At 42.0% G+C, this 22,814-nt stretch overlaps 1 protein-coding gene across 5 annotated transcripts in view; it reads left to right on the plus strand.

The window, feature by feature from the left end:
• The first annotated feature begins 1,719 nt into the window (after positions 1-1,719).
• The window catches only part of RAB3GAP2 (RAB3 GTPase activating non-catalytic protein subunit 2), a 72,030-nt gene continuing 50,935 nt past the window's right edge, over positions 1,720-22,814 (plus strand). For 2 of the 5 annotated variants that reach the window (XM_073338849.2, XM_073338851.2), the window contains exons 1-2: positions 1,720-1,975; positions 22,550-22,617. In XM_073338849.2, the coding sequence (XP_073194950.2) occupies positions 1,867-1,975; positions 22,550-22,617 (177 nt within the window). In that variant the 5' untranslated portion in view covers positions 1,720-1,866. Of the gene's footprint in view, positions 1,976-3,671; positions 3,798-22,549; positions 22,618-22,814 lie in introns of all 5 variants that reach the window. The other 3 variants (XM_078852262.1, XM_078852263.1, XM_073338850.2) reach the window with 3 other exon arrangements.

Here is a 22,814-nt window from a genome sequence, read left to right on the forward strand (position 1 = left end):
AGGGAGTCTCTGTGACCGAACCCATCACACCTTGAAAACTTTTTCATGTCCCCCCTCAGTCTTCTATTTTCCACACTAAACAAACTCAATTTTTTCAATCTTCCTTCATAGGTCATGTTTTCTAGACCTTTAATCATTTTTGTTGCTCTTCTCTGGACTTTCTCCAATTTGTCCATATGTTTCCTGAAATGTGGCACCCAGAACTGGACACAACCCTCCAGTTGAGGCCCAGCGTGGTGTAGAGGAGAATTACTTCTCGTGTCTTGCTTACAATACTCCTGCTAATACATCCCAGAAGTTTGCTTTTTTTGCAACAGTGTTACGCTGTTGACTCATATTTAGCTTGTGATCCCCTATGACCCCCTTTCTACAGTACTCCTTCCTAGGCAGTCATTTCTCATTTTGTATGTGTGTAACTGATTGTTCTTTCCTAAGTGGAGTACTTTGCATTTGTCCTTATTGAATTTCATCCTATTTACTTCAGACCATTTATCCAGTTTGTCCAGATCATTTTGAATTTTAATCCTATCCTCCAAAGCACTTGCAACCCCTCCCATCTTGGTATCATCCGCTGCCTGTCACAGAGCGGCCCCACCTAGGAGCACCCTCTGCCAGCAGGCTGCAGCATGTCTGGAACACGTACCTCAATTTCCCTCCTGACCATCCCGTCCCCCCCCCCCCCCCGAAACAGTCCAGCTGGTCCTTCTTAGTGAAAATGGCCCTGATGGGATTAGTTTATTACAGAAAAAAGCCCCATGCACACCAAGACCCAACACCGTAATCCATGCAAGTACAGCTCCAGCATCCCTCACCACACTCTGGCTCTCTAGCAGAGCTCTCTCTAGCCCTCTGGTTTCAGCTCTCCATCTCCAAGAGCCAACAGGCATCTTCTGCTGCTGCTCTCATCCTTCAGCCTTCTCTAGGCTTGGATTTCACTGGCTCAGGAAGATCAGCAGACTAGCCCATCCACTGGCTTCCTGATAATTCTTTCCTCTTTCTCGGGAGCAGAAAGGCTCTCTCAAGCTTGACCCAGACCCCACTTTCCTGACTCTCACCAAGGCTCTATCTCAGGGAGTCTTTCCTGACCTTAAAAAGAAAAGGAGTATTTGTGGCACCTGAGAGACTAACAAATTTATTTGAGCATAAGCTTTCATGAGCTGAAGTGAGCTGTAGCTCACGAAAGCTTATGCTCAAATAAATTTGTTAGTCTCTCAGGTGCCACAAGTCCTCCCCCCCCCCTCCCCTCCCCTCCCCTCCCCTCCCCTCCCCCCGCCGCGCTCCTCTGCAAACAGCGAGAGGCTGGCGCGGGCAGATGCTCCACTGGGGATTTCGCCCTCGTGAGGGTGCGATCGACGCGGCGGGGCTGGGACCGCCGGTGCGCGGGGGCGGACGAAGCCCGGCTCCGAGCGATCCCGTGACGGGGTAAAAACACGCGCGCCGGGGTGGCTCAAACGCTTCAGTTCCCGGCGGGAGGCGGCGGCGGCAGAGCCCGGCCGGTGTCCGGCACCGAGCGGCGGTGGCAACGGAACAGCTGCCGCCGCCGCCGCACCTGAGGACGGAGACGAAGGCAGTTAGGGGACACCGCGACGCCAGCGCCGAGGCGCAGCCTCAACGGTTTCCGACGAGCCCCCATGGCGGCGGGCGGTGACCCGTTACGGGGTCCCCCCGCTGGTGCTGCACGGGCCCTGCCGCCACCAGGCCCCCGCAGGAAAGGGCGGGGGCGGGGGCAACGCTGTCAACGCCACGGTGATCACGTGACGCGTCCCTCAGCCCGCCCCCTTCCCACGCATGCGCACAGCGCCGCCCTGCTCAGGCTGCTAGGCGGGGCGCCGAGCGTTTCCGGGCTGGGCGGTGGGCGCCGGCACCATGTCCTGCTCGCTGCTCCCCTTCTGCCACTTCCAGGACCTGGCGGCGGCTCGGGACTTCCTGTGCCCGCATCTCCGCCCGGGCGGCGCCGCGGCCGGCAGGGAGAGCGGTGAGTGGTCCCTGCCCGGCTCGGCCCCGCTCTGGCCCCCGCTTCCCTAGGCCCGCGGTGCGGGGCGACAGACCTTCCCCGTCCTCTGGGTCCCCTCGCCCAGGAGCCTGTCCCTGCCCCTAGCGCCCGGGCCCGCGCGTGGGGTGTTCACCTGTGCGGGGGGCGGCCCCTAGCGTGGGGCAGGGTCCCTGCCTGTAGGGGCTGTGCCTGTCCCCCCCATGACCTCCCATGTCAGGCGAGGATGTGTGCGCTGAAACGGGGGGAAGCTGTGGAGCGTTTGCCCCTCTGGGATTTTTTAAAAAATATATTTATAGTATAAAATTTCCCCTTTGCTTCATATTTAAACGGATTTAAAGCCTTATGGCTTGTCCTTTGCCATGGAAAGCTGAAGGGAAAGGCACTCAGCGATGACCACAGTGAAGGAGCTGAATTGTACACGTCTACAGTGCGGTAGCAATACTTGGCTTAGCGTCACTACAGTTCCACAGCAAAGTGACATACCGAGTGTCCTCTTAAAACACCACCGTAATTTAATTGGTTTTAACCATACAGTGGAAAAGCAGAAACTGATGTTGGGAGAGGAGGTGTACTTCAGATAAAGACTTTGAAGTCGGCCATTAGGCAATTAAGGTTGTTTGCTGTCCTTGCAAATATTTTTTCCGCTTGAACCACTGCTAAAGTTGTGCTTTAGATATCAGTTTATTTTTTAAGGTTTCAAAAATACCATTTTGTACAGAATCCCATATACCTTCCAATTTACACTGAAAGAAATAAACATAACCAAATGTAAGAAGTTATAGTTTGGTACTGTGATAAAGTAAACTACTAAAAAAGAAAAGGAGGACTTGTGGCACCTTAGAGACTAACAAATGTATTTGAGCATAAGCTTTCGTGAGCTACAGCTCACTTATCAGATGTACAGCTCACTTCATCGGATGCATCCGATGAAGTGAGCTGTAGCTCACGAAAGCTTATGCTCAGATAAATTTGTTAGTCTCTAAGGTGCCACAAGTCCTCCTTTTCTTTTTGCGGATACAGACTAACACGGCTGCTACTCTGAAAAGTAAACTACTGTAATTCAAGCGTTAACATCATTGCAAATTACAGATCTTAGATGTTTCCCTGCTCCTTTCAAATTACTAAGACTTTCTTTCCAGAGAGCTTTAATTTCATATTCACCTAATTTCTAATTTAAACTTTGGTCCTGCAATTCTTTACGCATGGGTGGACTGCTATGCCCACACAGAGCCTTCAGTCGGGTTCTTAGTGATCACAACAGTCTCTTTACCTGCAACAAATTTTAATCTCAAAATTTTAACATTTAGAGCCTTGTCTGCACTGCCGCTTTACATCGCTGCAACTTTCTCGCTTAGGGATGTGAAAAAGCACCCCCGGGGCGCTGCAAGTTTCAGCATTGTAAAGTGGCAGTGTAGAGAGTGCACTAGCACTGGGAGCTACTCCTCTTGTGGGAGTGGGTTCTTTTATAGCGCTGGGAGAGCGTTTTCCCATCGGTGCCATTAATAATGAAGACATGTCCTTTGTTTGTCTTTTGAGGAAGAGCTCCCATTAAAGTCAATGGGAGTTTCATGCTTGGAGGATTTTCCCTACTTTTGGGAAAATGCCTTTCAAGTAAGGTGACGTTTTAATTTGGTTGACTTCAGCTAAAAAATGTAACTTTATTACCCCATTGTACTAGGTGCTTTACAATCAACTGAAAGATGGACCCTACCCCAAACCGCTTACAGTCAAAGTAGAAGACAAGAGGCAACAGATGGCTACAGGCAGACATGGGGGAATACAAGGAAACAATGAAGCAATATTGGTCAGCATGGTAGGCCGTGGTCTTAGTGCAGCAGTGAACTCTTGTCAAGTTTTTTGTAATCATTCTGGCAAAGGCAAGTTTAAAGAAGGATAATGAGGTAGCTTTGCAGACGTTTATGGGGTGCTCCTCTCAAGTATGAGGGGCAGCATGGGAGACAGCACATAGGTGCTTGTTTTAAAAATTAACAAGTGGTTGATGGAGGCTTGCCTCATTGGCCGATTGGTGTTAGGAGTCAATATCTCACCAGTGAATAAGAAAAAGTATGATGGGTCCTTGAGAGCAGCGACAAGTAGCTTACATCTGATGCACTAGAGAAGGGGCCAGTGGATGGATGTGAAGAAAGGGGTGGCATGGTCAAAGTGAGGGGCTTGCAAAATGATCTTTGTAACTTCATTATGAATGGATATGTATGAGGCAAGACTGCATTTGTTAAAGCTAGAGAAAAGGATGTTGCCATAATCAAGGTGGTGAAATCCTGGATGAGAGTTTGTGCTTTGTGGATAAGAAAGATCTTATTTTAGAGATGTTATGCAGAAAGAATCTGCGAGACTTAAATACAGCCTGCATGTAAGGACCGAGAGAGAGTTCTGAGTCAGAGATCATGCCCAGGGTATGGACCTGAGTGACAGGCAGGATGTTGGTGTGGTCCATAGTGATTGAGAAAGGAGGTGGGGGAGAAGGTGTATGTGGGGAAGATTAAGACCCCTGTTTTAGCCATGTTGAATCTGAGCTCATGGCTAAATATCCACAAGGAGATGTCAGAGAGAGAGACTGAGCCTTTAGTTTGCACAGGAGATAGCTCTGGAGTAGAGAGGTATATTTGTGAATTGTCAGTGTAGATGGTTTTTGAGTTTGTATTTGCAGATGAGTTTACCCAGAGGTAAGGTGTAGAGGAGGATGAAGAATAGCCCTGTGGAATCTCCACAGAAAGTTGGAGGGTTAGTGAGGAGCTAAATGAGCAATTAGAGAGCAGAGACATGGAATCCAAGAAAGGAAAAGATTTCAAGAAAAGGAGCATAGTTGACTGTGTTGAAGGTGGCTGACAGTCAAAGAGGATGAGGATGGAGTAGTGGTTCTGATCTTGGCTGTGAAGGAATCATTAGAGACTGATGAGAGCAGTTTCAATGCAGTGCAAAGAGTAGAAACTGGATTAAAGAGGGTTGAGAATGGAATTGGAGGAGAAGAATTTGAAACAGTGATTGTAAACAATGAGCTTAGAGATGAAAGGGAGAAGAAGGATGGGGGTGATAGTTGTAGAGAGAAGGGTGATAAAGACTGGGGCTTTTGAGAGATGAATGAATGCCCTTATTGTGAGGGGCAAGAGCCAGAGGATCAGCAGATTGTTGAAAACTATGGCTTGGCCAGTAGTTTTTAGTTTTGCTTTTTAAAGCTTTCTCTGAAAGCAGTTAAGGTGAGGGTGAGAGAGATTAAAGCTGAGGAGATTTGGAAAAAAAAGCTGGGAGCTTATATTTGTAACAGGAAAAACAATACTAAAATACAGAAATTGTGAAAGGGGTTTAAAGTACACTTTATACTGGCATCACCAAAGAGTGAGCTTTGTCCCACTACAATAATACTTTGTCACTAAACTGCTGTATCATAATTATTACAATAGGTTTACTTTTGTGGTCTTTCAAATATCCTTTTACATAGAATAGATTTGATTACAAAAATTTGCTATGGACTCTCACTATCAGGAAGATGAATTTAAAAGAGCTTTATTCAGCCAAGCTTCATGATATCACCCCTCAGCTGCTGCAGAACCTGGACTTGAAACACTTCTGCACTTCTTTTGCCCATAGTACTTGGCTTTACTCCTTGGGTTACATTTCCTGAACTAACATGAAAAATGTAGAGACATTCCATGTCAAGGGGCAGAACTATATGATCCAAATGTGAAAGAGGCATTCAGGAGCTGACTGATAAGAGTGTGTCATTTTCTAATTGTCAAAGATAGGCAACATACATCTCTTTATTTTTCTGTCTTTAAAAATTACTTAATAATAGAGATTAGAAAAAATATTTATCATTTTTCAAGTTTCTGTTGTACACCTGACAGCACTTCATATATAATCAGTTTCCATTAGATAGTCGGTTAGTTTCTTGTTTCTGTATGGGTTTATCAATGGCAGCTGCAAAGGAAATAAAGACTTCATATATATATATATTTGATTGTAAAACCACAAAAATTGGCAGAAGGGCCCAGTGGAGCAGTGACTGAAATTATTTTTCTCAAAAAAACAACACCACTGTTTAAAATTGTTGTCCCTCTTCATTATGGTTGCCATCTGCCTCTTATTGTGGCTAACAGACAATTTCTCCAGTCATTGCCTTTGGCCTACATAATCTAGTTATGGATTAGAGTTAACTTTTTTACTAGAGCAATTTGGGCAAAATCTTTTTGTATCTGGTCATGATGGACGATTAAGTAGTTGATTTCCTGCCCATTAAGTTGTTTTCTCACTTCTCAGGGCAAGAGTATACTCTTTAGACTTGATTCTTCACTATTTTATACCTTGTGTGATTATTTATACTTGTGCAAAGAGGGTATAATTCCTCATTCACAATAGTTAACCTAAGAATGGCCACACGGATTCAGACCAGTGGTCCATATAGCACAGTATAGTGTCTTCCTATGGTGGCCAGTGCCAGATGTTTCAAAGGGAGTGAACAGAACAGGGCACTCAATCAAGTGATCCATCCCCTGTTATCCAGGCCTAGCTTCTACCAGGCAGAGGTTTAGGAACAGCCAGATCATGGAGCTATATCCCTGACCATCTTGGTTAATAGCCAGGTTCTTACCTAATTCTTTTTTTGAACCCAGTTATACTTTTGGCCTTCACAATATCCCCTGGCAATGAGTTCCACAGGTTGACTGTGCATGGTGTGAAGTAGTACTTCCTTATGTTTGTTTTAAACCTTCTGCCTATTAATTTCATTTGGTGACCCCTCGTTTGTGTGTTGTGGGAAGGGGTAAGTAACACTTATTTACTCCCCACCATTCATTTATAGACCTCTATGATATCCCTTCTGTCATCTCTTTTCTAAGATGAACAGTCCCAGTCTTCGTAATCTCTCCTCAAATGGATGCTATTCCATACCCCTAATAATTTTCATTGCCTTCTCTCTACTTTTTCCAGTTCTAATATACTTGTTTTGAGATGGGCAACCAGAACTGCATGCAGTGTTCAAGGACTGGGTGTACAATGGATTTATATAGTGGCATTATATTATCTGTCGTCTTATCTGTCCCTTTCCTAATGGTTCCTAATATTCTTTTAGCATTTCTGACTGCTGCTGCACACTGAAAAGAAGTTTTCAGAGAACTATCCACGGAGACTCTCCATGAGTGGAAACAGCTCATTTAGACCCCATCATTTTACTCGTGGGTGAATTCTGCGCCACCGCACATGTGCAGAATTTATGTCCCCTGCAGATTTCTTTGCTTCCCTTCAGAAAAATGACTTTCTGACGGGGAAGCAAAGGAAAGCCACAAGCCTCACCAGCAGAATGTTTCCGATGCCTAGGGCAGCTGGCATAGAGGTAAATCACTGTGGGGTAGTGGGTGGTACTGGGGAAGACCCAGCTGTGCCTGGCTCAGCTGCTAGTCCTGGCTGTGCGGGGGAGGATGGGACTTCCTTTTCCCCTACAAAGCATCTGGGTTATGTCAGACCCACCCCGAGATTTCTCGCCTGGCTCTAGGAAGCTCTGCAAACTCCACACCCCCCTGTGCTTCCTGCACCCATCGCTCCTTAGGTGCAGTGGGAGGGATCACTGTACGGGGAGCTGCTCCCCCATCTGCCCAACACCTGTGAATCCAGAACCTTTCATACCCAGACCCTCCCACAGAGCCTCCACCCCCCACACCGAAAACCTCCTCCCGATGAGCCTCACTCCCCCTGCACCTGGACCACCCCGACGAGTCACCCGCACCCAGATCCCCATCCTGTTGAGCCCCAGTCAGCTGCACCTGGATCCCCATCCCACTTAGCCCTACTCCACCAACATCTGGACCCTGCACTGAGCCCTCCACACCCAGCCCCCCCGCCAAGCTCTATCCACCACACCCAGGACCTGCCACACACACACACCCTGCCCCCGCTGAGCTTCAACCACCTTCACCCTGACCCCACTGCAGAGTCCCATTGCCATTGCACCCAGAACCCCTCTAGCACCCTGCACCTGGATCCCCCACTGAGCCGCCCACACTCAGATTGCCCCAAATAGAACCCTCTCAACCCACACCTGGATCCCCCTCCCACGAAGCCCCTCCACACTTGGATCCTGCCTTGCTGAGCCTGGCACAGAGGGGCAAAGCCCTGGGGTGTTTCTGGGCAGACCCAGTCCTTGCACTGTTAGGGTTGGGTGCAGCCTCACCACTGAGTCTGTGTCAGGGTGGAGCTGCACAGTGATCTCCCACCTCTGTGCAGCCAGTGGCCTGTGCTCCCCAATGCCATGCTGGAGCCTCCACGTTTATTTGACAAATAAAGTTTGCAGAATTTTAAAATATTGTGCACAGAATTTTTATTTTTTTTTGGTGCAGAATGCCCTCAGGAGTATTATATGTATAGTTGATATTGTGTTTTCCAATTTACATTGCTTTGTATTTATCAACGTTGAATTTCATCTGACATTTTGCTGCCCAGTCACCCAGTTTTCTGAGATCCCTTTGTAACTCTTTGCAGTCAGATTTGAATTTAACTATCGGGAGTAATTTTGTATCATCTGCAAATTTTGCCACCTCACTGTTTACCCCTTTTCCGTATTCATTTATGAATATGTTGACCTGGACTGGTCCCAATACAGATCCCTGGGGGACATCACTATTTACATATCTCCATTCCATTTATTCCTTCCCTTTGTTTCCTGTCTTTTAATCAATTTCTCATTGGTGAGAGGACCTGGCCTCTTATCCCAAGACTGCTTACTTTGACAAGGTCCCTTACCAAAGGCTCTTAAGCAAAGGCTTTCTGAAAGTCCAGGTACACTATATCCACTGGATTCCCTTTGTTCACGTTTGTTGATCACATCAAAGAATTCTAATAGATTGGCGAGGCATGATTTCCCTTTACAAAAGCCATGTTGACTCTTTCCCAACATATCATGTTCATCTATGAGTCTGATAATTCTGCCCTTTGCTATCATTTCAGTCAATTTGACTGGTACTGAAGTTAGGCTTACTGGCCTGCAGTTGCCAGGATCACATCTGGAGTCTTTTTTAAAATTTGGTGTCTTGTTACCTATTCTCCAGCATCTGGTACAGAGCCTGATGTAATCAAGCAGTTACAAACCACAGTTGGTAGTTCTGCATTTTCATATTTGAGTTCCTTCAGAACTCTTGGGTGAATACCATCTGGTCCTGGTGACTTATTACTGTTTAATGTATCCGTTTGTTCCAAAGCCTCCTTTACTGACACCTCAATCTGGGACAGTTCCTCAGAATTGTCACCTAAAAAGAATGGCTCAGGTGTTGGACTCTTCCTCACAGCCTCTGCAGTGACGACTAATACACAGAATTAATTTAGCTTCACTGCAATGACCTTGTCTCCTTTGAGTGCTCCTTCAGGACCTCGATTGTCCTGTGGTTCCACTGATTGTTTGGCAGGCTTCCTGCTTCTGATGTACTTAAATATTTTGCTGTTCTTTTTTTTGTCTTTTGCTAGTTCTTCAAATTTGTTTTGGCCTACCTAATTATACTTTTACCGTTGAGTTGCCAAAGTTTATGCTCCTTTCTATTTTCCGCGGTAGGATTTGATTTCCAATTCTTAAAGGATGTCTTTTTGACTCTAACCACCTCTTTTACTCTGTTTAGCCATGTTGGCAATTTTTTGACCCTTACTGTTTATGGGGTATACATTTAGTTTGAGCCTCTATTATGGTGTTTTTTAAATAGTTGCTGTACATCTTGCAGGCATTTTACTGTTGTGATTAATTTAATTTCCATTTAACTACCTTCCTCATTTTGTGTAGTCCCGCTTTTGGAAGTTAGATGCTACTGTTGTGGGTTTTTTTGGTATTTTCCCCCCTACATTTAATTACATTATGGTCGCTGTTACTCAGTGGTTCAGCTATAACATTATGGTCTTTATCACCGAGTGGTTCAGCTATAGTGTTATATCCTCATTTTGCAAATCATAAATAACTGCACAAGATGCTGTGCAGTGAAAAGTCAGGTCCATTATGATTAGAGCCTAATGTCTTGAAGATTTATGCATAGTGTAGTCTGACATTGTTTTTCAATTGTAATAAGTTATACGTCGTATTCAAGGTATTCTGTTTGGCACCTGCATCTTAGCAGATTTATGTATAAAAATGCTTACTGCACTATTGAGGTGGTGGTATCCACCGAAGAAATATGACTCAAAAGATGCGCGGGTAGTCCAACTAATGTTTCTTGGATTGGTATGTGTATTCGTTGACCCTGCAGGCCAGGTTAGGATGGCATAAATGTAGATGAATAAAAGTGCCTACATAGATAATTTTGGGGTGAATTGCACGTAGGAATATAAACTAGGTATGCTGGAACAGCTGTGCTTGGCTTCTACATCTTTGGCAAAGGGGAGATGGTTTATCTTTTAATTTAAAAAAAAAAAGCTTTATTTGACAGCACAAAATAATGTGACTTTCCACGTACTGTTGCTTCTCCAAGACGCTGCGTTACCTCTAAATTTCTACCTAATGAACTGAATGGTTAATCTGTGGGTTTCTTTGAGCAATTATTTTGAATCCGAGCCCATAGATACTGTAGTCGTTGCTTGTCTCTCTCTCTTGGACTAAGGCTATGATTTAGAGAAAACATTGAAATGATATAGATGATTCTGGGAAATGCTTTCCTCCTGTTTCCAAAACTTTCTTGGTGTGGGGGAATGTGGGGGAAAAAGCTGACAGTTGATGGTCTGGTGAATTAAGAGGAGGCACTGCTCCACCAGGAGCTTATAAAATACAGCTTTTCATTCTTTCCTCCATTATCCCTTTTCCCCCTTATCTCTGGTAGGGTTATTTTTATGCAAAATGGCAATGTTTAAAAAAGGGCATGAGTAAAGGGGCATAGAAAAGACCTTTCTTTGCCACGCCTTAGATTCAGAAAAGTGCTCAAGCATGTGCTGAAGTCAAATTCTTCTTAAAATTAAACATATACTTAAGCACTTTTAAGTCAGTGACTCCACACGTGAAGTGAAGGTTTGATCTCTGTTGCTAAACCTTCAGGACACACCAGGCCTTCAATCAAATGTGCACTTTAGATATGTACAAAAGAAAAGAAAGGCAAAATGTCCCATGAGGAGGAAGGGAATGATCCAAATGGTGTAATTCTTTCTGGAGGCCTGAGAAAACTGCCAGCAGAGGAAAAAGAGAAAAAAGACAGAAATAAGAGATCCGGAAGCTAAGATTCTATTATTTAACCACAGAGTCCAGTACTTACTAGCACTTATTTATACATAGAGTACAGTATATTTTAAAATAGACAGTGACAATTTGTTAAGGTTTTCAAGCTTACTTTCATTTTAGAAAAGTGAAACCTGTGCAGGATCCTAGGAATATACACCTCTACCCCCGATATAACGCGACTTGATATAACACGAATTCAGATATAATGTGGTAAAGCAGCGCTCTGGGGGGGGCGGGTCTGCGCTCTCCGGCGGATCAGCATGTCTGGCTCCGACACGCTGCTCTGAGTGGCATGTTAAGGGTGCCGGGCCGGGGCCAAGGGGTTGGATAAGGGGCAGAGGGTCTTGGGGGGCGGTCAGGGGACAGGGAGCAGGGGGTGTTGGATGGTTTGGAGGTTCTGGGGGCGGGGTGGTCAGGGGGCGGGAAACGGGGGTGTTGGATAGGGCCTGTCAGGGGGCAGGGGTGTGGATAGGGGTCGGGGCAGTCGGGACAGGGAGCAGGGGGGTTTGGATGGGTCAGGGGTTCTGAGGGGTCAGTCAGGGGGCGAGAAGTGACTATCAATAATGGAAATGCTTGAGGCCAAAGCAAGTTTGATATAACACAGTTTCACCTATTACGCGGTAAGTTTTTTTGGCTCCTGAGGACCGCGTTATATCGGGGTAGAGGTGTACTATGTAATATGTACATATACAAATGCAAACAAAAACCCCAAAAAATAAAAATACCAGACTCTTTAACAGTACGTTGCAAAATAAATAATAATTTAGTTGTCAACCCAAATGTATGAAATTATTCAAGGCATAGGAGGCTATGTATTGCATTGAATATAGCCTTCTTTATTGTGAATTTTGGGGCCTATACAGATTAATGCTATCACTTTCTTGTAAATATTCAGGTAGCCCGATATCCAAAAAGATGCACATCTGCAATGGAAAAATTCTTTAACTCATCTGGATGTTTTGCTTGCTAACTAGTAGGCTGGCTATTGATATTCTTAAATGAGTCATGGAGCTGGGTGGCTGCTGCCCATTTTGCAAAAATCTTTACTCCAATTCCCAAGTTTGTCTTTCTTTCATATATCTGAAACCCTTTCCTATTCTCTCTTTCATCGCAGTCCTTGTCAACCAGCAGACAAAATTACTCGCTGTTATGGCATTTAAGGTATGAATACACCTGGTCGACAATCACATTTTGAAGCAGTGTGAGACAAATTCTGTGCAGCAACACCATCTTGCAATCCTTTTTTCCTAAAACTTACCACACCAGGATGTCTGCCAAGAAAGTACTATAAAAAATAGAAACTCTCCTACTGTTTACTAACTTAAAATTATGGGGTTCCTGTCTGGTGCTTTCTTTTACTTGTTTGTTCCATTTCCTCTCTTTACATTTTTTTTTTGTTCCATTGTTTGCACCCTTCTGTTCTAATTCTCTTTATTTGAAATCATGCTATTTCTTGGCTCCTTCCCCTTCCACACTAGAACTGGAGTAGCTATGCCTTTTCCCATGTTTGTCTCTTCCCAATTTTTTCCTCATCCATTATGCTGTAGATTGGGAAACCTGTGTGTAGCAACAGCAAATGCATTAGACCGGTCTTTATGTGTGCATGGGAAGAACTCATGAATGTGAACCAATACAGTGTTTTATTTGCAATAAAAAGGGATAGAAATTTAAAGTTTATATTCTGCAGTGTTTGTTGGCTTATAAGTATGACGCTCCCAGGCTAAAGTTAACACTAATAATGAAACATAAATCCTTTCTAGACCTTGAGCATAGTGGTATTTAATTGTTTTTGAAAACTGCTGTGTATCATTTAACAAGTGTGTGTATATTGGGAATAGCTATTTGTACTCTATTTAATCTGACAACTAGCAGTGGTAATGTGGGATTATGTGTTGGCTTGATCAGAAAATAATAGCTGCAATCATTATCTTCTTTATACAACACAGTATGAATCCAATAAATTTTTCATTTATGTGCAATTGTATATTATAAACTATCATATAATGTGATAAAATGAGCCAGATATTGGTCACAGTAATAAAATAATCTGTGTTAAGAAATGTCATAATTAACTGCAGAATTGAAGGATTAATATACAGCAGAATAAATGGCAGCTAAGTGTGTGTGTGTGTGTATATACATATACATACACACGCTTGTATTTTTTTCCCCCTTTAATATTTTCTACAAAGATTGGAACCATCTAGCTATATTTTATCTTAAAGTCTCCTTCATCTGATTGCTCCTGTTTTTGTTGTTGTTTTGGGTAATTTTAGGTGTTACAAGTAAATGGAGGAGATTTGAGAGGGATTTTTTTTTTTGTGCATTTTGACACCACTTAGTAAACTAGCCAGTTCAATTGATTACTTCCCCTCCCCCACATTTTTATGTGGGTGTTTCTCTCCTCTGCTGCTGTGTGAAACTTTTTTTTTTTTAAAGTAACAGTATATGACTGTGAACTCCAAAATTTAGCAGAGTTTCAGAGGAAGATGTATCTGAAACTATTAACTGTTTTGTTTTGTCTTTTTGGGCTGTTGAAGTTGGTGTCCTTTAAAGTGAGATTGGAGAAGTTTCTTCTGTTTAACTTTCCTAAGTTTGTTTACTACTAGTAAACTCTGTTCAGTTGCATTAGTTATAGAGATCTGGAGTTATACAGAAAATAGAAAAAAGCAAATATCGTATTGGCGATAAAAAAGAAAAAATGATTTTTGCAATTGCCATCTCGTAGACCTAGCATCAATCCCTACTAAAATGTGTGTGGAATCTGTTAGAACCCAGAGGATAATGTAGCCAATGATTTTAGCTTAGTATCCATTTATTGTGTGATGTTATGATTAATCAATATACCGTATATTAATTGTATGTTAATTAGAATTGATTTGTAGAATTATAAAAGTGTAAGATTGATCAGTATTTAGGGGAACCAAGTAGTAGACATGAGTAAGACAAGCTGAAATGTAAGAAACTGTGGGCTGAGGCCTGCAAGACTTTAGCTTAGCTATTTTAGGCCTTGGAGACAAGAAATGATGACGTAAGTCAGTGACCGAGAAATAACCCAAAAGATTTTGGAAAAAGAGATACCAACTGGTAATAGTGCGAAAGTGTAGCTCCGAAAATTAAATTTAAATTATAAAAAGCTGTAACAACAAATAATGTCTCCAACATGTGCCTTAACCACAAGATAAAGGTGTCAGAGTAGCAGTCGAGTTTGTCTGTATCCGCAAAAAGAAAAGGAGTACTTGTGGCACCTTAGAGACTACCAAATTTATGTGAGCATAAGCCACTTCATCAGATGCATGCAGTGGAAAAACTGCATGCATCCGATGAAGTGAGCTGTAGCTCACAAAGGCTTATGCTCAAATAAATTTTAGTCTCTAAGGTTCCACAAGTACTCCTTTTCTTTTTGAAGATAAAGGTGGTACATCAATGTTAATGAAAACCTACACAGCCTATAGAATTCGGGGTCCCTTGTTTTTCTAGGGGACACAGACCAATAAGAAAGAGAGGGTTGACACTTTCATGTACTTACGCATAATGTAGGTATAGACAGAATCACAATATTAAAAATGGTTGCTTGGAGCAGGAAAATTGATCTTCCTATGGGAAACTCCAGCAGGGACCACTCCCATATTGATGATCAATCTATGAGAGGGCCAACAGACTCTTAACGCCATCTACGAGGATGTCAGTATGTCTGTAGGTTTAATTTGTACATAGTACTTAGATTTAGGAATTGTATATGCTGTGACATTTATAACTTTGTTGATAACTTTAATAAAACTACTAAAAGATAGATGCTTTTGTAATTGTGTGTGTTTCACTTATTTGCCTAAAGTTTCATGTGTTCCTATGGGCTCTGGGTCCAGAACAAACAGAGATAGCTCTGTTGAACTAGAGACTGTAGCTGCCAGAGCTGAACCCGCTGGAGTATAATTAACATTAAATAGAATAAAGGGCTACACTAATGACCTATGAATACTGAACAGCAATTATATTTTAAAGAAAAAACTGTATTTTTGGGTGGTGGGAATTGAATTATGTAATTTGTGGACAAAGGGAATGCCATAGAGATAATAGAGGTTGAGTTCAATAAAACTTTGATACAGTACCTCAGATTCTTACTTGGATATGAACATCGTCACATGGATTGAAAACAGGCTGAAAGGGTAATGACAAACCACAGTGTATGGAGTTAAGATACTACAGGGATTCGTGTAAGGCCTGGTTTTCTTTAGCATCTTTATTAATAGATTTGGAGGAAAGTGTAAATCAAGTGTGTGTTAAACTTTCAGCTCATATTGTTTGGAAAATACTCTTAATCCCAGTAAGGACTGAGAAATAACACAGAGTCCTAGAAAAAGTGCCAAGTGTGGGCAGGAATTGAAAGAAAATGCAAGATTAGATTAATGGGAAATTTCTTTTGTCTACTACAAAGTAGATCTGTTGTTAGTATTTTTCTCTCCTTTTCTTTCTGAACTTTATAAAATACAAATAGACACCATATTTATCCAATATGGGAATTATTCCTGTAGATCTTATGTTTGATTTTATATTAAGTAAATAGTTCACATTCTGAAATATAACTAACTCCATCAACATGATAGTAGGTATTAACCTCATAGAAATTATGTCGTCATTGCACTAAAATATTATCAAGGTAATTCGATGAAGCGAGCTGTAGCTCACGAAAGTTTATGCTCAAATAAATTGGTTAGTCTCTAAGGTGCCACAAGTACTCCTTTTCTTTTTGCGAATACAGACTAACATGGCTGCTACTCTGAAACCTAAAATTATCAAGGTAGTAATTGGTTCTTCAAATGTTCTTCTAAAATATATGTTTAAGGTGAATCCTTATATTCTAAATTGCATCCCAAAGTAAATATTCCCTGTCAAGTTATAAACACCTTTAAAATAGGGGTAGAAGATTGTAGTGGTGACAAATCTAATGCTTTTGAATTAGAAAATGAAATGGTTCATGTTGCTGCTGACTAGCAGAAGGAAATGCTATTTTTACTGGTTCTGCAGCAGACTACACACTAATTTTGATGAAAAAATTGTCTGTCTTGCTGCCACTCAGTTAAATTAATGGCGGGGGGAGGGAGAAGCTTTTGCCGGACATCTATTAGCCAGAAGCAGATCTGAAAGATGAGGAAACAGTGGCATTGAACAGGTAAACTCAGCTTTCTGAAGCAGCTGCAGCAGCAAAAGAGTGGAACTGATCTGGTTCCAGGGTTGCCATGTACTTCGTTCATAATACTGTAGGTCTGAGGGATACGGTACTAAAAGTGCTGGCAGCTAGTTTACACCCTTGTTTCCACCATTGCTAGCTCTGATAAAGCTACATGGGTACTGCAGAAATGTGTGACTTCCCTAAAATTGACATTGTAGATGAGGCCAGGGTTTTGTACAGCAGCAGTGAAAACTGACAAGACTGGTTAGCTTTCACTCTGCAGCAGCTGGGAAAGCTGTGAGTAGCAAAAGCACTAGAGTGGTCTGCATGCATGTGTGGGAAGACTTCATGAATGTGAACCAATACAAGGTTTTGTTTTTGCAATAAAAAGGAATAGAAATTTAAAGCTTAGATTCTGCAGTATTTGTTGGCATTGTTTTCCCCATCCCACACTTGTTTGTGAAACTGTTACATGATGATAACAGTCGCAGGTGCGTGGGGTCTTCTTTGAGTTATATCTCTATGGGTGCTCCCCTTCAGGTGTATATGCTCCCCCTCTGCCTTTGATTTGAGATTTTTGGTAGCTGTCTGTTCAGCCTGCGCCCTCCGCAGTGCAGTTCTTTATTTAGTATTAGACTCTGTTCCAAAGTTCCCTATTTGCTGTGGGATACTGCTTGGGAGTCACCTAAAATGGAGCATCCTTAGGGACACCACATGAAGGAGAGATTACTCACCTTGTGCAGTTACTGGAGTTGTTCAAGATATGTGTCCCTGTGGGTGCTCCACGACCCACCCTCCTTCCCCTCTGCTTCGGAGATTCCTTTGTGAGACTTTGTGTTAGAGAAGGAACTGAGGCTGGTATGTTCGTGTGGCCCTATGTATTGGTGTGGGACATGAGGATGTGTAGGGCTCAGGGGCATGTGTGCACCTGAAGTGAAGCACCCTTATGGACACATCTTTAAGAACTCCAGTTACTCTGCAAGGTGAGTAACCTCTCCTTTTTTTTTCAAGCCCTGAGCAAATCATTAACGTTTGAGGGCAGGCAGTCTTTGCAACTGTAGTAGCATATTCCTTAATCCCTAGTCACAGATGAGGGACCCCATGGCCCTGCCTTGACAAATTAGCCGGAGGTACCATAATAGGTCACCCAGTAGATCACTTCTGCATACTAATGCAAAAGCGGCTCAGTTCCCACATAAAGATTCTGGGGGCTATTCTGCAGGGAACACATTGGCCCCAACAAGGTGACTTTTCTGCAGTGTGTTAGAGGTGTGGATCCCTGCTCCAGAGAGCACCAGGACTGTACAGTGGCATTTTAATGGGTTTTTTAAAAAACTTAAAAATTTTAAGTTGATGAAATGCAAATATAAATTGCATTTTGTTTAGATCTCTCCAACAATTAAAAATTAAAATCTCATGTGTTAGTGTTTTTTCCTTCCTAAATCTCTTTTCTTCCTGTGGCAAAATGGTGGTCACAGTGTCAGATGGAAAACATTTTACTCCTTCTTTCTTATTAATTTAATTTATCCATATACTGGAAAATTCTCAAACTTGATTACAAACCAAGATGAGAAACTGACCGTTGGAAAACTGTCACTTATGAAAGAGTGCCTGAAAAATCAGAATTGTGCTGATTCACTAAAGCTGGCTGAGTCACTTTCTTTTATAGATGGTAGAGACCTTTTGAATTCTAATAAAGGTGGTTCATGTGTGGGTGTGCTTTGTAGTTTACGCTTGTTCTGGTCTAACCTGGTAAAATGCCTTTTCAGCAAAGCTGTTGGCAAGTTTTGTCTTTTAAAAATATTTGTAGCCTAATACCAGAATTGAAAAACTGTGCATAAGCAAGCATGCTTTTCATTTTGCTGTTGCCATAGTGGGTTCTAACCTGGTTTGGTTGACAGGCCAGTGTGAAAGGGGCCAAACAGAGCTACAGCAACTGGATGCAGAACATTGCCCATTCCAATCTGGCTAGTCAAACTGTTTCAGAGCGTTGTTTGACTACAGCCAAATTTAAACTCTGTTTTGGCATAGTCTTTAAACTTTGTGTTAGGGCCAGTATAGACATGGCCTTTTTGTTAATGAAAGGTAATGATAAAAGATCCTGGAGAAAGAAAATCTTCTTATCCCCAGAACAGAAGCAGCACAGACAGCATCAATGTAGTTTACTGCTCTCTTGCAATATTCTTCTTTCCTGATCTGAAGAACTCTTAGGGAGAGTGAGTAGTTCAGTTGCTTTGCTGAGATTATTAGCAGTGGGTACTGATTTGAGGATGATCCTTGTGATATGCATGTCTGTGTACTAAGAATTGTATTGACATGGTCTCACCTAGGTCAGTGGACAGCTTTTGGTAATTACTTCTGATTACTGCTTACCTTGTCAATATTTGAACTAGTGATCTAAAGGTGAAAGTAGTCTTATTCCTCCTTTACCAGTCACATGAGAGATTGCCCCTAATTTTTGTTTGCATATGTGTTAATCTGAAAGGATGGGTTTTATTTCTAATAATTTTTGCATTTCACTGACACTTCAATACAGTCCAGGGTCACAAAGAACTTTATAAATACTAATTAACTCTTATAACACACTGAGATAGAAGTATTAATGTCCCCATTTTCCAGATGGGTAAACTGAGGTAGAGCAAGTGACTTTACAAGGTCACACTGAGTCAGTAACTGAGTCTGTGATTGAATTCAGGAGCCATAACTTCCAGGTCCCTGCTCTAACTACTACATGGCCTCCTGCCAAACACTTTCCCATGAGAAAACCCTAAAACTGTAGGTGGCAGTTTGTTTTCTGAATTTCTTTAAGCTACCAATCATCCTTTATAACCCCCCTCCTCCAAACTAACACCAAGAAATTAACTTTCCTCATCCTCCTCTCTAATCTTCCTTTTTCTACCAGGGTACAAAATATATATGAATGACACAGTAGGTCATACTGGTGGGGGAATGGCACTATATGTGAAAGAAAGCATAGTCAAATACAGTAAAAAAAATCTTAAGTGAATCAAACTGTACCATAGAGTCTCTATGTATAGAATTCCCATGCTTGAATAATAAGAATATAGCAATAGGGATATACTGACCAGGATGGTGATGGTGACTGTGAAATGCACCAGGAGATTAGAGAGAAAAATAGAAAATTTTCTAATAATAATTGATAAGGGATTTCAACTAGCCCTATATTGACTGGGTACATGTCACCTCAGGATGGGATGAAGAAATAAAGTTTCTTGACACCATAAATGGCGGCTGCTTGGAGCAGCTAGTCCTGGGAACCACAGTGGGAGAGGCAATTCCTGAGTTCCACATAGGACTAAATCAAGATCTGGTGCAAGAGGTGAATATAGTTAAAGCACCTGGGTAACATCAACCATAATATAATTAAATTTAACATCCTTGGGGGGTGACAGGGGACACACCAAAGAAGCCCACCAAGGTAGCATTTAACTTCAGAAAGGGGAACTATGCAAAAATGAGAGAGCTAGTTAAAGGGAAATTAAAAGGTACAGTCACAAAAGTGAAATTTCTGAAAGTTGCATGGAAAATACTTAAAAACAGCATAATAGAGGCTCAAATTAAATGTATACCCCCAAATTAAAAAACTTAGAGGATCAAAAAAGTGCCACCATGGCTAAACAGAGTAAAAGAAGCGGTTAGAGGCAAAAAGCATCCTATAAAAATTGTAAGTTAAATCCTACGGAGGAAAATAGAAAGGCGCATAAACTCTGACAATTCAAGTATAAAAATATAATTAGGCTGGCCAAAAAAGAATTTGAAGAGCAACTGGTCAAAGACTAAAAAACTAACAGCAAAAAATATTTTAAGTACATCAGAAGCAGGAAGCCTGCCAAACAATCACTACATCCGCTCAATGTGCAGGGGCAGTCAAAAAAAAAACAACAACAAAAAAACCCTAACAAAATATTAGGAATCATTGGGAAAGGGCTAGATAGTAAGACAGAAAATACCATAATCACCTTTGTCTGGCTTGTCCTTGTCTGTCCCTCCACGAATACAAGTTGATGCCACACCATTCTGTTTTGTTGCAAGCATGTTCTTTCCATTTCTGACCAAAGAATTTTGTCGTGGGATCTGCCCAATGCGTTTTCGATCTGCCCAACGGTCGCTTGTGACTCTGGGGATGCAGGTTGACTCTTTTTGACGACTGTTGGTAGGGATATGGTAGTTGTGAAAGAATTCCTTGAGGCTGATTAAAGGAAGAATTCTTCTAGTTCTCCACATGTATGGAGAATATATATACTCACGTATACTCTCTCTTAGTATGTTCAGTGGTAGGGCAGAAGTTCAATCCCTTGCAGAGTAGATATGTCAGTTCAGATTAGGAACAGTCTTGAGAAATTGATGATGTTGGTGTGTCCATGTGATGGGTCCTGGTGTTGTAGTTTCTCCAGGAGGTGGTGGTCTGTTGGTTGTGGAGTTGTTGTAGTTGGTTTCACTTTTTGTTTTTGTGTTGGATTGCTGTCATCAGGTTTTTTATAGTTGTTTCGAGTTTCCTGCATGATCTCCAGATTTCCTGAGTTTTTTTTTCTTCCAGTGTGTGGAAACGTGGTGATTTCTTGTTTTGAGGTGATCTCTTCTGGAGTATGTAAGGTTCAGGAGAGATGGTTTCTCAGTTTTTCTGAGGTCCTTCTGCGGAGCTTCTGCAGGTCCTTCAGCACATTTGGAGTTGTATGAGTGGTCAGAGGGTTATAGATGGTGAATCCTCTGGGGATGGTGTTTGTTTCTTCCATCTGCGTAGGCAGTGGATGTTGCTGTTTAGTCTGGGTTCCTTCTTCATGTTGTGAAGTCTCCATTTTAAACGGCAAAATGCGATGATATCCATTGTTTTCTGCAGTGTTGGTCCCAGGATATGAGGAGGAAAAACCCTCCCACTGACCTCACATGCCTATTGGTCACATATCACCCCACCCTGGAGCCCGTACGGGGGTATCATCAAACAATTACAACCCATACTTGGTGGGGACCAAACCTGAAATAAATCTTTCCTGAACCCCCTCTTCTGGCCTTCTAAAAAGCTCCCCAGTCTTGCCAAGCTCATAATTGGAAGCAAGCTCCCCATGGACCAGGACACCAAAGCAGCACCAGAATAACAAATACAAAACCTAGACATATCTCTACTGTATGACGATCTGTATTCTCCACAACACACCTTTCAAGATCCATGAGTCCTACACATACCTATCCCAACATGTGATGTACCTTGTCCAGTTCACCAAATGCCCCAATAACAACTATGTGAATGAAAACAGACAATCACTATGCTCTGAAATGAACTCAGACAGAAAAATTATAAAAGAAAAACACACTTTTCACAAAGCTCTCTGTCCATATTTGATCTCAGTCCTCATCCTCTAAGGAAGCCTGTGAACTTAAATTCATAATTCTTCTGGACCCTAAAAATCATGGACTTAGCAGAGACACTGGTTTTATGGCTCATAACAAAAATTCATAATGCACCTTACTGCCTGCTACCCTTAATTGCCCCCTTCATTCTAAGTAGTCTCCTACAGCATGCCTGAGCTCTTTACGTTTCACAATCTATCCCACCTTATATTTAGCTGGGACACTCTGGTTACCTTCTCCAGACCTGAGGAAGAACTCTATGTAGTTTGACAACTTGTCCTTTCCACCAACAGAAGTTGGTCCAATAAAAGATATTACCACTTGTAATTTTTGTCAGTTTCAGGTTGTTTTACAGAAATTAGCAGATTACTCTTCACAATACGTTGGTGTTGCTCCTCATATGGCACATGTGGAAGCTGAGAAAAAATGAAGTTGCTTTGTCTATTATTTTTATTGCCATAGCACCAAGAGGCCCCATTGAGGGATTGATTTACTTGCTCAGAATTATAGGTGGAGTGAGTCTGAACTGGGATTTAGATTCTGATGTTCTCTGCTCCCAATCCTGTGCCTAGACCACATCTTTATCTTGTATTTAGAAATTATGCTTATGAAGTGTTAAAAATAAGTATAAATATCTCTTTCATGAAAAATACAGCATGCTGTATCTTATGTTTCAGGATGCATGTGTTGATTGCCTTTATTCTTAGCTGTACCAAGCAGCTATAGGTCTGATATAAACTGTGATGCATAGGGGGAAAATGTCCTTCATAATTAATTATTTCCTTCTCGATGCTGTAGTTTCATGATTTTTTTATCTTTTTGTTTAAAGTAGATAAATCACCAAACTGGGAAGATGATGGCTGGGGAGCCTGGGATGAAGCAGAAACACAAGAACCTGTAAGTCTATATGTATTCACTTTTATCACTAAGATTTGTCTTCTCTCAAAGAATCTTTTCTGTTGGTTTAATTTGTTGAGTAGTTTTCATGTGGCCAAGATAGCACTTGACTAATGACACTGTAAATGGCGCTATTTGTCCATAATTTTCTTTAACTGAGTTTTTAAGTTAATTATACATTACTCACTGTGATAGTG

This window comes from Lepidochelys kempii, chromosome 3 (assembly GCF_965140285.1).
Source record: "Lepidochelys kempii isolate rLepKem1 chromosome 3, rLepKem1.hap1, whole genome shotgun sequence".
NCBI lineage: Eukaryota > Metazoa > Chordata > Testudines > Cheloniidae > Lepidochelys > Lepidochelys kempii.